Consider the following 14,495-nt stretch of genomic DNA (forward strand, 5'->3'; position numbering starts at 1 on the left):
TGCCTTAAGCAATGTATTATTTTAAATAAGAATTATAAAAGATTCTAAACAATTTTTAAAATTATGTAAGTATTATGTGAAAGGTAATATTGTTGTTATATGAAAGCAATATATGAAAGTAAGTCAAAGAATATTTCCTTGTTCCATGACGTTTCCATACGTACTCATAGCGTCAATTCGATTGCCCGTAGGAAATAATTTTGAAAACGTAAGAGCTTATCCTCTTTCACATATCAAATCGCATTTGTATTTCTATTGATCATGCATACATAACGTAGTAGAATTCAATATTCAGGTAGACAGGAAGCGAAAATAAAATAGGAACAAGTAATTTTGTTCTCAGAGAGGGAAGCATAAGAAAGGATTCTTTATGCAAATACCTGATGCCCTCGCGTGTAAGAGGGGACTTTGCTAGATATTTCTATTAAAAAATTTAAATTGCCCACGGACTTAAAATAAAAAAAGGCGAAGTCAACAGAAAATTACTTTCCTATATATCCTACATATATTATGCATAAAAATGTCAATCAGTTGTCGAACATGTTTTGAATTATAACAAGCTGTAATATAACTTGTTCAATGTAGTTTGCTAACTTCAGCTTACATCCACGTAATCGCAGTGTCTTTTATAATAATTCAAGCTCACATATATTTATGAATAACACCAACACCGTCATTAATAACTGAAATTATTCAATTTTATAATTTTTAAATTCTCAAACTTTTTAAAAAATTTAATTAACCTACAAAAAAAAAAAATAAACTTGAAAAATTCATCACAACAGGTGTCAGCGCAGCGTACACAGCTTGGCAAGACCTAGCCGATCGTTTGGAGCGTCACAAGGCTGTAATAGATCGTGAACTCGAGGATGCAAGGGTGAATCTTCGTCACAGAGCGATAGCTTTGCGAGACGAGATCGAAAGGTGGCAAGCGAAATGGTCCTCGAAACCGGAAATCCTCACCTTAGACTGGATTATCTCCATGAAAGAGAGATGGACATACTTGAAGGAGCAATTAGAAATTTTGACAAACGATTGTCGAAAGATCGAACTGAATGTCGATGACGTCCTAGAGGACAACGAAGAAAATATGAGAACATTGGAACTACAGATGGAGGTAGAGGAATCTAATTGTCGATTCCAAGCTGAGTTTTTGGAAGAATTAAAGAATCAAGAGGATGAAGAGTGGGCCGTGGCTAGGAGAAGACTACCTAGACTTCATGACTGGCTCGATTCGTGGGAAAGTAGAATAAAAGTTCAGTTAAAGGATCGACTGAAAGAACAATCGATGGACGAGAAAGATAGTTTAGAAATGGACACGTTTGTTGGGAAGAAGGTTCGCGAGGTGAGAGGGACCATCGAATGGTTACAGCTTCTTCGTGGTGACGAGATTGCAGAGGAACATTGGGGAGAGTTGATGTCACTCTTGGAGTTAAAAAATGTCAAAAGCGTGAGGGATATCACGTTGGGTCATCTGTTTCGTTCTGCGGACAACATTCGGGACAATGTTGATAAAATAAAGGTGATAAATCAGATGTCTATTTTATAATTTCAATTCTTCGACTGCTGATAATGCCGATAGGCGTATTCATAAAAGTTTATTTATAAATTTAATTTATTAAAACTAAGGATCTATTAAGACTAAGAAGCGCCGCTTGTTACGTTATATATGATTTATCAAATTATTATTCTAAAAAGTAATAATTATATTTTATCATATCACATAACATTGTTTGTGCTATTGAAATTAAAACAGACTGACGGTTCCTTAAATATTGGTATTCTTTTTGTACTATAAATGATTTAAAGGGGATCTACGTTGATTCTATAGTTGCATTTAATGTATCATGCTCTGTATTTGTGACAACTATAGCTGTGTCATCGGACTATAGACAGAAAACACTTTGCTTTCGAGTGGCAGTCAGGGGATTAGAAAATAGAAAGATTCGATTGTTAAGAAGGTTTGTCTGATTTTTTAAAGGAAATAACGAAGAGAGCTGCGGCAGAAAGCGGAATTCGACAAGGCTTAATGGAATTGGAATCTTGGGAAGCGTCAGCTCATTTGCAACTTCAAGAATCGAAGGACAGTAGAAACGCCGGTATCATTCTTGTTGAAGAATACGGCAGTTTGTTAGCTCGAGCAGGTGAATGGCTGATTAACGAAAACAATTAATTAAAGCATCGAACTTTCTTCTGAGTAATAATGAAATTTATCCGATGGTTAAAAGGTGAATTAAGACTCCTGTTGGAGGGTGCAAAAGGCGCGTCAGGTTACGAAAGGTTCGCAGCCAGAGTTGCAAGATGCGAAGCTGGATTGTCCGAAGTGGAAGAGCGAATAAAGGTCTTGAGTACCATACAGAGGAAGTGGGTTTACTTAGAACCAGTCTACGAAGGCGGTGCAGCCCCAAATGATACCGGTAGATGGTCCAGGGCTAATAAAGAATTTAGGTAATCAATATTTAACGACTAAACTACATTGGTAAATTTGACACAAAAGATTCTACCAAATATTTTTAATTGAAACTTCTTTTATACGTTGTTTCTTTATGTTTTATGTCTTATATTTATTTTAATTACGTTGGAAATTATTAATCAGGTTAGATGTCTTATGGTATATGAAATAAATATTTAGGTATCTTATGGGCGAAGTGTCTCGTGATCCGAGAGTGTCATCTTTGAGAAGACTTCCACTTTCAGCTTTCACGAATCTGAAAGATTTACTTGACAGGTGTCAGAAAAGCCTCGACGAATATTTGGAGGTATAACAGATATCTATTTTTATTATTTGCGATTTGCTATTATTTTTGTACAATAATTCTGTTCAGCTATTATTTTTGTACAATACTTCATATATTAATTTTGTACAATAAAAAAATAATAATATTATTTTCTTAGAATGCGATATATTATGATTATATTTGAAACTTCATATCGCCTTTTTTAAAGGAGAAGCGTTCGTCTTATCCACGGCTATACTTTTTAAGCGACGAAGACCTTCTTGAATTAGTGTCAGCCAGTGGACGAGGCCTGGAAGCTCACCTATCGAAACTATACCAAGGGGTTGGTTCGATAATAAAAGACGATAATGGACTGACGGCTGTCGTATCGCCAGAAGGTGAAATATTGCAGTTACCTAAGCCTGTCGATCTTCGGGACCCATTACCACGCTGGTTGAGTAACCTCGAGGATGGAATGAGAAATGCACTCCGACAAAGTTTGGAAAAATGTTTGGTAGATGCTACGCCTGATCCATCATCCTATCCAACTCAAGTAAAATCAATTAATTTTTTATTCATCTATGTACAGTAAAAAATAACGCTAAATAGATTATAAAAATATTGTTATAGATGCTTGAATATTTTTTGTGTACACTAGCAATTCTTTCTTTAAACAAAACCTAATATAAAGATATTATACAATTACTAATTATTTTGTTAGTTTCGCAACAAAAAAATAATAATCAATTGGACTAACAATTAAACTAAATACTAAATATTAAGTCTATATTAATTTCAGCAAAATTGAATAATAAATTGGGTCTGTTATCGAGCGATCTTTTAATTTAATTTGAAGCTTCTTATTAGTAGAAAATTTACATATAACATAATTTACATATAACACTGAATAAAAAAGTGACGAAGAAAAAATATATGAAAGAACAAAGATTATTGGGAAAAATCCAAAGCTCTTAGACATGTTTTTGACATTATTAATAATTATCTTTCATACGTATTAAGGTGTTACTGCTATCAGAAAAAATTCGTTTCACGGAACGATGCGAAAGCGCCTTGAAGGAAGGTGGTTCAGCTTTAAAGAACCTTGTCGAATATCTGGAGACACAAAGAGCGAGATACAGAGGCTTAGAAGATGCTGGTGATAAATTAACAGCATTAAAAGCACGCGGGCTTCTGCTTGATACCGTTCACCATCTGGAGATAGCTAGAAATCTGTTAAACGTCACACAACGGGAAGAAAGCACCGTTTGGACCTGGCAGAGACAACTAAGAAGTTATAGGACCGTAAGATTCTCATCCATTCAGTTAATTTTATTTTTACTTTATTTCATTTCTACCTTGCTTTTCCTTGAATTAACTTCAGATACTAAGAAAATGACGTTTTACGTTGACAAAAATTCTATATATTTTTTAACATTACGAAAACGTGTCTCGAGACAATGAAATTACAAGTTCGTTGATTGTGAAAATAAAAGAACTATACTTGTGGAAATTCAGAAATATGATCGACTGAAATTCTAAAAATTTTGTCTTACATACGTTATTATTATCATAATTGTAAACCTACGTGATTTTGATAAAGCAAATGCAATTTCAAGTTCACGCTCCTGATATGTTTACGATATTAACTTTAAATAGCCAAAAAATAGACGATTGTCTTAAGAAAAAAAAGGAACTTCCATACTTTTCGCAATGACAATTATTTTCAGCTAACAGCTTTCAATTAATTTTGGAATTAATTCAAGAAAACTAATGCCTGCGAAATGTGCTTCGCGAGAACTAATATTGGCTAAGGAGATTGGATCTCGATGAAATACAAGTTTCAGCTGTAATATATTAATTGTAGAACAAGGGAGCAGTTGTACGGTGTGCCGGTGCAGAATTTCCATACCGTTTCGAATATCAAGGCGCAGCGGTAGGATTAGTTCAAACGCCATTAACCGAAAGGTGTTTCTTGGCTCTTACTCAGGCGATGAAACTCGGTCTGGGCGGCAGCCCCACCGGGCCAGCTGGAACCGGAAAAACTGAAAGCGTGAAAGCACTCGGCTCTATTCTTGGAAGGCTTGTTTTAGTTTTCAATTGCGACGAAGGTAATAATATTTCCACGTTTACGAGCTAGCAATTCCTTTTCGCGGTTCAACACCTGCCTGTATGACCACAATGCGTTGAGTAACCACTTCTGTAACTTTATCCAACGTTACAAAATTAATTTCCACGTATTTATTAAACAGTTGAGTAAGATTTTTAACAATCTTCGCCATTCTTAAAATGTCTTTGTTATACATAGAATATTCAGAAGGTACTTGCGAGAAGTTCAGAAATTATGTCTAAAGACGTTACAAAATATTCGTAAGATATTTATGAAACATTTATAAAAAATTTATACAAGTTCCTCGCGTACATTTAACGTTTCGTTTACGATTCAACGTAAAAGCTAGCTTCGCATAATTTATTACTGCTTCGCTCATTTGTATATTCCACCATCAGGAATGGACGCCGGAAGTATGCGACGTATTCTAGGGGGTTTGGCTCAAGCCGGCGCATGGGGTTGTTTCGACGAGTTCAATCGCCTCGAAGAGGAAACACTAAGCGCTGTAGCCATGCTCGTTAGACCCCTTCAGGAAGCAGTTCGTGACGGTTCGTCTCAAGTACTGTTAGGCGATCAGAAAGTGAATCTGGATCGACACTGTTGCGTGTTCATCACGATGAACCCGGCTGGCTCTGAATACGGCGGACGTCGTAAGCTTCCGGATTCTCTGGCGCGACTGTTCAGACCGATCGGAATGGCACACCCGGACAGGTCTGACATTGTGAAAGCATTGCTAGAATGTGCCGGATTCTTGGAAGCCTCGACACTCGCCAAGCAACTCGTGGAAATGCTTGATATAGCGGAGATACTGCTTTCCAATCAGCCACATTATGATTGGGGTCTTAGGGCACTTAGATCCGTACTCGACGCTATTCCTACGAAAACTGACTTGGATGAGACCAGCAGGTTCGAAGTCTCATTTATCATATTTATTCTTTAATTTGTTCCACGTTGCAATTTTCAAAGCCATTACACACGTACGTGTGTAATGAGGATACTCCAAAGTGTTGATAAAATTACATGTGAATTAATATTTAAGAATGATTTTTTTAATTTTACAACTAAAAATGAGTATACAAATCTTCCTACATAGTGTAAAAACCTTAGACTACGTTATTGGACTTATTCTAGGAATTTCAAATTTAATAAAATTTCAAAATAATCAAATCTTGTATCATTTACCTCATACTGATGTTGAGGTTGAACTTTATATTCTACTAATAATGGCTATCTCCAAACCTATATCGAAGCTTGTTTAAACTGAAAACTTCAAGAAACAATCAATTCAATTCGTTAGAATGAGTCCATAGTTGTTCGTCATATGCAAACTTGATTCATCTCATACAAATTGGAAATTCTCTTCATAACACAAAGAACGCTGTATTCTATAGATTCAAATTTAGTTTTCTATCAATTGTGCGATTTCTCGTCACGTTTGAGTAATTTTATGAATAATATAATCAATCGAAAATATCATTAAAAATGTTAATATACAAATACAAAAGCTTCTCGTTCTATATGACAGATTAGTGGCTGCAATTAGGGCCTCGATGTTACCAAAGTTAACGGAAGAAGACACTCCACGATTCCTCTCTCTACTAGACGATGTTTTTCCAAGAGTAAGTCCATCGTCGTCCACGTTGATCGAAAGACAAGATCTGCAGAATGCTTTGCTCGAACTTTGCGCCGAACAGGAACTGAGCAAGGAAATGGCAAATAGATGTATTCAATTGTACGACCAGCTGAAAAGCAGAACGGGTGTAGCGATTGTTGGACCACCAGGGTGCGGTAAAACTACCATCAGGAAACTTCTATGCGATGCACTAATGAAAATCGGTGAAACTATCGTTCAGTTTCACGTATTTCCTGGCGCGATGCCGAAATCGAGACTTTTGGGTCGCGTCGACCCACAAACCAGGTACCGTCTTGAACGATTAGAAAATACAAAATTCAGATTACGATAGTACCTAATCTAATTTGAAAATTTAACTCTTTCAAATTTGTTATATACATATATAATTACTGTATATAATATAGTGATTTGTTACATAAATATACAGTAATTTTATTTATATATTTTTATAGTAATTTGTATTAATATACTTCAATGCGAAAGAAATAAAATTATAACTTATTATAAAAATTATACATTCTCAGATAAAATTTTGTAGGATTTACGATGCCAAATTCTTTCGATAGATTTAATTAGAAACCTATGCGGAAAATATTTCGATTTGTAGGTATAGTTAATGTGAAATGACATGTGTAATTTATCATATCGTTCTTTTACAGATTAATCTCGACAAAAACAGCTATCTCTTTAATTCGTTATTATTTCAGGGAATGGAGGGAAGGTTTGTTATCCAACATTGTTGTATCCGCTGGAGATTCCGTAACTTGGATTATTTTGAACGGCGACGTAGAACCAGATTGGGCAGAAGCTCTAAATTCTGCCTTAGACGACAATCGATTACTGACTTTGCCCAATGGCGTGGGTTTGAAGCTTGGTTCTGGCACAAAGTAAATTTCTATCCTTCCAAATTATCTGATGACTCGTATTTTAGAGATTTCGAATTTCATCTCTATACACTACAAATATTCTATGACACAGCGATTTTGTTAATCGAGTTAAGCAATTTAATATCTCGTGTACTCGCTCATTTGAAAAATTCCCATACAAATCTAAAATTGTTCTTTACGGAACACAGACTGTCAAACTTTCCAAAGTTGTTACATATTTCGAATTTAATATTGATTATAAAATATATAAATAATTATCATTTATCAAATTACAATATTTTCTAATATTCTATACAAGAACGAGATCAAATCTAAGGACGTAGAACTTTTTATTAAAACTATACATACTCGTTGACGACGTATATTAATCCTGTTGACAGTTATTATCCTTAAATCGTAACATACACGTTGAAAAATTAATTACAAAATTAGCAATAATTTTAAAATATTCATCCACACAATTTTCTGAAACAGATTCATTTTCGAAACTCACAAACTCGCCGGCGCGAGTCCTGCGACTGTGTCGCGATTAGGCGTAGTCCACTTGGGCTCGACGAGTGCCAGCTCTTTGCTGGTGTCGTCGCGACTGAATGCACTTCCGGAGGCCGCAAAGGAACTCGCGATTTCCCATCTTTGTTCCTGCGTCGACGAGTGTTTGAAGATCAATGCGGACGTTTCCTCGGCATCGGGCTTAATGGACACGACGTTTTGCCATTTGAAGAGCTGTCATACTCGTACTTCCGCTTCTTACGCTCTACTCGCATCTTTATGCAGTCAAATAGGAAATGAAAGCACTAAAGACGAATTGGCGCGGTTGATTTATCAACTTACTGACTGCTGGTAGGAAGACTTCTAATTTTATTGCTAGAATTATACAGCAATTTGAGACATTTAACAACAGACGAAGTTTAGTGATTCATAGACGATTATAAGATGAAGTGTTCAGGTTTCTTCAGACGATATTTTAATGCAAAATTACAAAATGGCCCGAACTCTCCTCTTTTAGAAGAAAATTTCATCAGAAGCTTGAATTTTGATACGATATCCTACGTCTAAAAATTAACAAAAAAAAAAGAATTAAAAATTAGATTTAATTTTCTTCAGCTGTAATGGCGGTGTATTCCTTTGACGACCGTAACAAAAATTGTATTTTACATTTGCTCGACATTTTGTAAATAGAGAGAGAACGAAAATGAAGGAAGAATTAATTGCAGATTTCTTACAGTATTTTGAGGCCAGACATTTTTACAGAATATCTCCTGCTTAATATTTACCTTGATTAATAAATATAAATACCTTTTAATTTGATTGAGATTAGAACTATTCGAAAACTGAAATAATATTGTGTATTAGGATAAAGCAATCTTCCAAACTTGACTTTGATTCGCTATCTTCTCTCTTCGTGTAAAACACAGTTCAAAACTGATATGCTACTATTCTGGAATTTTAGGTGTCCAGATCCGCAGAAACCATGTTCTGTATTATATAATCAAGACACAGATAGATTGGAAGTTATTGGGGATTCTCACGAATCTACAGACACTGACGATGGTCCTGTCTCACTGTCAGGTACTTCGATTAAGCTCTACTTAACTTGAAACAAACGTAGCTGCTGAACAAATCTATTAAATTAAAAAATTTATGTTATTGTTCTAAGTGATATAATAAATATAATATATTACAACAGATAATACGAATAAGATAAAACAATGTTTTTTGAAAATAGTTTTACTTATAGTTTAATCTATAATTCGCTAATAAATTTATTAGTTACGGATTGTCGCTTATGTATAATTCAGGTGGAATGAAGGAAGCCTTATCGTTTGTTTTACCATTGATCAAAAATAACCAACCGGTGATGATAAGAGGTCCAATAGGTTGTGGAAAGAGTGCCCTGATATCTGTCGTACTTTCTTCCATACGAAACATCGAACAATCGACTTTGATAAAAGGTTCCTCTCTCTATGGACCTCAGGATTTGGTGATGAAACTAAAACGAAGTTGCGTTCAATTAAATTCGTCTTCACACGGAAGAACGTACAAACCTAGAAGTGGATCCAGAGTTGTTTTGATTTTAGAAGATTTGCATCTCGCGTCGAAAGATTTACAGGTAGCGTAATCTGTTCGTATTTTTTTATTTCGCCCGTTCGTTTTTACAAAACGATCGAACGTAATATAGAATATAAGAGTGTAATTTATTCAGGAATTAGTTCGGGAATTAATTCAAGAAGGAGGATTTCACGAAGAAGATCTGGAATTTGCAAGAGTTCCACTAACGATCATATGCACAGCCGATGCAACCACAAGATTGCATCCAAGACTAGAAGCTCTTTTGTTCACTCATTATCTGCCGTGAGTATTCGTGCCAAAATAATTTAATCAATTTTCTAAGTTTTTCAAGTATTTAAAAAACCAGACCTAAGACCTTCGTAATTTATCGAATTCATCATTTTATCTTAAGGACATTCTTCTTTCACGAAACATCTCAACTATAAATATTCATTGTTCCAAAAAGTATATTCCAACCAATTTCGTAACATTGCAGCCTATCTGAATTTCGACAATTAATTTTCTATATCTTTATATTTATATTCGATGCATATAGCAACTTGAGCCACAAGAATTTGTTCGTTTTGTGAGATAGATATCCAAGCCCGAGAGATATCGTAGCCATCTTGGAGTTGCACCTGAGAGACTCTTTGAAAGGAGATCAACTTATGATCGAATCTTGGATCGCTGAAACGGTACCCGTCATGCTGGATGCTTTTCGATCGATCAAATCTTCTCACGGCTCGACGACCGATTGGACTCCCAAAGATTTGATCTTATGGGCGGACAGCTTGAAGTACTATCCCTCTCCGAAGGGCGAGTCGAATATCACGCGTCATTTGTTGGATGTTGGAAAACGCCTATTTTATCCTAGGCAAGAGCACTTTCGCAGCTGAAGTTCCAACGAAATGGATATTCCGCCTTAAATATCCAAGCTCCAATACGTACTTCTACGTTCACGATTTTATACCTTTGAAACAGCACATTTTCCTATCGCAAATTTTTAACTTAAATGTCCGTAAGTTCGAAGCTTACGAAGAAGTTTACTTTGCAAGTTGACAATTTCTCTATCACCAATAGAGTAAGATTTCTAAGCACGACAAGTGCTTTGATTGTCTATATTTTATATCTTTGTCTTTTCGATCGTGCCAGATTAACATCCAGAGATCAGGCTCGTTTGGAATCTGTGATCCACTCGAAGAGCTCGAAGTCGGTGGTGGCCGGAAGCGACGTGTACATATGGAAACACGGAAACAATGGTTTGCTGCCGTTGGATGAGGAACAATGGCGGAAGGAGATAATTAACGCAGCAGCGAGATGCGCGAGGGAAGGCGATCCGGTACAGGCATCGATTTCGTCTCACCTGTTGCACACGGTAGCCGGTAAGCACATTAAATTAACTTAATATTACGCTATTTCCAAACGAGCTTATTCCACCGATCATTTGCTCCATACCTGTACACTTTGTAAGTTTAACGAGATAATGCTAGGGAGATCGTTGTTAACCACACCTTTCAATCGTAATCGGTTTATGATTATCGATAAATTACTAATTTATTCATAACGATCTTATGATCTTGATAAATTAGAAGGAATATTGTTTCTCATCTTTGTCTCTTCTTTCTCTCTTTTTCTGTTTGTATCTCACATGTGATAAATTAAACTAGACATATTTTCGTTACACTATAATATTTATAATAATAATGAATTTAATACAATTTCTTATCTATATAAAATTTGATTGTATTTAAATGTAAATCTTCTATCAAGTCTGATAAAATAAGTTTATAAATTTTGTCAGTTTTAGCAAATCTTAGAAAATAATTTCGCTTCGTTGATATACTATTAAATTTAATAGAACTAAATATCTATGCAGAATTTCTGCTTAATAAAATATATATTCTATCAAATTGTATAAATCAATTTTGTAAATATATAAGTTACGTATTAATGAGGAATATTGTAGAAGAAATATTCTTCTGTATAATAATCACGAATAGTGTTGTTTTTTATTGCTCTATTACGATGGCAAAACGTAGAATTTTCGGTTTATATTTTTTTTCAGGTTTAAGTTGGGCTTTTGGTACAAGTTTAAGGGGTGTAATTTTGATTGGACGACCCGGAGCTGGAAGAAAATCGGCAGTGAGACTCGCTGCCACGTACTCTTCTCTTCGACTAATAAACTCGGGACCTGGTACTGTATAAGTAATTTCTATGTTTATAGGAAATTTATGTACGAAGATAAAATTCATATATAAACTAGAATATTATGGGATAAATTATTCGTCGCTGAAAAAAGGCATAAGCGCAGTTCGATGTTTATTCTACTTGAAGTCTGAAACTGTAAAGTTTCGTTATTAGACATACATTATTTTGCAAATAGTTTTATGAATATTACAAAAAAAGAAGAAAAAATATAGAACCTGAATAGGATGTCCTGGTATTGAGGTTTCATAAATATTTTAAAAACTTTTGTGTTATCCGCATTTTATGCACTTTGACATCTTTCAATATGCCATAAATGCACAAAAATCCGCCGTCTAATAATAATTTCTCCACTTATACGCTGTCTGCTGTACATCGTGTGTAGCTACTTGAAAATCGCATAAAAATTGGATGTTCCAGGCCGTGGCAGAACGTCGCTGAAAACGGCGGTTCAAGCTGCTGGAATCGATGGTGATCCGACTCTGCTTTTGCTAGAAGAGCATCATATGAGAGAAGCTGGGTTGGCTGTTTTGGCTAGTGCAATAGTGTCGAGAGGTGAACTCCCAGGATTATTTACAGTGGAGGAACTTGACGGGTTAATAGCGCCGTTGGCTGACGTGGCAAGAAGAGAAGATTTTTCGGGCATGTTGGAACAATATCTTTATCATCGTACGTAACATGACAAAAAATTACTTCGACGAGACACTTATCCTAATAAATATACACAAACAAAACATTTACTTATGGTACTTACTATTATGTATAGTATACTTAACTATTTATGTACAGTATACAATTACAATACTTAAATATATCTAATAATATATAATACGTTACTCCTTTGTTTCTACGTTCGAACTATACAGATAGTTTTGTCTTCGATCGTAACTCTGTTCTCATCTGTACAATCTTAACGCCTACCGTTTCATTCCAAACACTCTGAACCCGATACAAAATTCAACTAGCCTCACCATATATTTCTGTAACTATAAAATTTTGTAGGTTTGCGAAATTATCTTCGAGTAACCATAATCTTGGACAGTGGGGAGCTTCGTTCGCCTTGGTTGTCGCATTCGGGTCTCCTTAGACATTGCGCATTGATTGGTCCTGGAGTTGGTAGCGAATGGTGGTCCTGGGAAGGTGCTTTAACCGAAATAGCCTATGAACAAAACGGTATCGAAGCCGAAGGTCCGGAGGAGACGTTGCCTGGTATCAAAGAGGTGGTAAAGGCTCATCTTGAAGCTCCGCGACAGCAGCAAGCTCCGGCTCGGTTCTTCGCTTTACTGCACACCTGGAAGCATCTGCACACAACTTGGAGCGAGGAAGTGGAGCAGAAATTAAACAGTCTCGAAGCTGGTGTAGGAAAGTTGAAGGAAGCCGGGGAGCAAGTGGCTAAACTGGAGGACGAAGTTTCGAAACAGCGTCAGGAACTGGAGGTATACATTAACCTTGCTAATTTCCGTCGAGTTCACTATGATGATGCTACTTGAGGGTATAAACGATACCGAGATAATTATTAACGATTTTTGGTTAAATACATAAAGAGGTGCATTACGCTTTCGCACGTTGCAACGAAATTGTATTACGTCCTGTTCGTTAGTTTCTATCGAGTTTACTGCAATACGATATTACTTTGTGAATATAAGCGACGTTAGCATATTAAGCTTTAGTTAATTAATAGGAATAGATTATGTCTTCTCACGTTAATTACGATAATTCTTAATTTCTTAGGCGGAACAAGGGCGAGCCAATGCAGCTCTCGAACAAATCACGGCGACGATGAGAGGTGCCACAGGTCAAAGAGGAGAAATGGCCAACTTGAAGGCTGAAACTGAACGAGAAAGTGCAGAATTAGCACGCAGGAAGGTAAATACAATTGTCAAGAAATGTTTACACACAGCACGTCATATTTTTATTTATACTACGCGCTTTGTTTTTTAAAATCTTCACTAAACCGAAGCGTTTGTCGGTGATAACAAATTTAATTTGCTTCAGTCTATTTCATTAATATTGCACAGATACTAAAGTAAATACATTTTTGTTATACATAATTCACACGATTCATCGCCAAATTGTTAAAAAATTAGACACTATAAAAAATACCATGAAAATAACAAAGGATATCCTTTTCTCTTCTTAATGTACAAATAAAAAATTTCTTCTATTTAAATCTATTGCTTTTGGAAGCGTGTAGGTATATAATTTTCTAAGTTAAAAAAATAAATAAATTGAATTTGATATACAGACCAATATCGAAGGCGAATTAGGAAAAGTCGAGCCATTAGTAGAACAAGCGGCACAAGCAGTAGCTGGTATCAGCGCTGATGCATTGGCGGAAGTTCGTTCTTTAAGAGCACCTCCAGCGCCTGTAAGAGACGTCCTCGAGGGTGTCCTTCGATTAATGGGCATAAAAGACACTTCTTGGAATAGCATGAAGACTTTCTTGGCAAAACGTGGTATCAAGGACGAAATAAGGTAAGCTCTTTAACAATTATTAATTCTCGTCAGACTTTATTTCATTTGTTTTGACGATAAAAATGTTGCTTGGTAAAATCGCAAAAATTTAAATCGATAGATTACACAACTTGCTTGTAAAGTTACAGGACATAACTCGATTCACGTCGTCTTCCATTTATTGTAGAAAAATGCACTTTATGTGGCGACATGAAATTTAACGCTACTCAATGCAGCACTTTTTTTTATGCAGTATGGAATTTAAAGATAGGTTTCTTGTATTTTGAAACACTGTGGATATGGAACAACTTCTACATTTTTATTTTAAATATTAATACTTCAGTTGTAAACGAAATTAAGTTGAATCTGGTACAAAGACTATTTATTTGCTCGTCACTGTATATTTGAGCAAACACCTGATCTTATCTCATAAACAGTCATCG

General features: G+C 35.5%; 2 protein-coding genes across 2 annotated transcripts in view; one reads left to right on the forward strand and one right to left on the reverse strand.

The window, feature by feature from the left end:
- The window catches only part of LOC138190033 (transmembrane reductase CYB561D2), a 148,213-nt gene that overhangs the window by 18,992 nt on the left and 114,726 nt on the right, over nt 1-14,495 (reverse strand). The gene's annotated exons all lie outside the window — the stretch shown is intronic.
- btv (dynein cytoplasmic heavy chain beethoven) overlaps nt 1-14,495 on the forward strand; it is a 32,617-nt gene that overhangs the window by 6,667 nt on the left and 11,455 nt on the right. Inside the window, exons 13-33 of the mRNA XM_069130167.1 lie at nt 786-1,522; nt 1,982-2,144; nt 2,229-2,448; nt 2,633-2,759; nt 2,947-3,270; nt 3,738-4,019; nt 4,582-4,825; nt 5,223-5,730; nt 6,350-6,742; nt 7,165-7,344; nt 7,819-8,184; nt 8,795-8,913; nt 9,144-9,454; nt 9,548-9,696; nt 9,989-10,267; nt 10,546-10,775; nt 11,459-11,587; nt 12,019-12,267; nt 12,601-13,034; nt 13,330-13,464; nt 13,844-14,073. Of these exons, the coding sequence (XP_068986268.1) occupies nt 786-1,522; nt 1,982-2,144; nt 2,229-2,448; nt 2,633-2,759; nt 2,947-3,270; nt 3,738-4,019; nt 4,582-4,825; nt 5,223-5,730; nt 6,350-6,742; nt 7,165-7,344; nt 7,819-8,184; nt 8,795-8,913; nt 9,144-9,454; nt 9,548-9,696; nt 9,989-10,267; nt 10,546-10,775; nt 11,459-11,587; nt 12,019-12,267; nt 12,601-13,034; nt 13,330-13,464; nt 13,844-14,073 (5,809 nt within the window). The remainder of the gene's footprint in view (nt 1-785; nt 1,523-1,981; nt 2,145-2,228; nt 2,449-2,632; nt 2,760-2,946; nt 3,271-3,737; nt 4,020-4,581; nt 4,826-5,222; nt 5,731-6,349; nt 6,743-7,164; nt 7,345-7,818; nt 8,185-8,794; nt 8,914-9,143; nt 9,455-9,547; nt 9,697-9,988; nt 10,268-10,545; nt 10,776-11,458; nt 11,588-12,018; nt 12,268-12,600; nt 13,035-13,329; nt 13,465-13,843; nt 14,074-14,495) is intronic.

This window comes from Bombus flavifrons, chromosome 2 (assembly GCF_040668555.2).
Source record: "Bombus flavifrons isolate JBK064 chromosome 2, iyBomFlav1_principal, whole genome shotgun sequence".
NCBI lineage: Eukaryota > Metazoa > Arthropoda > Insecta > Hymenoptera > Apidae > Bombus > Bombus flavifrons.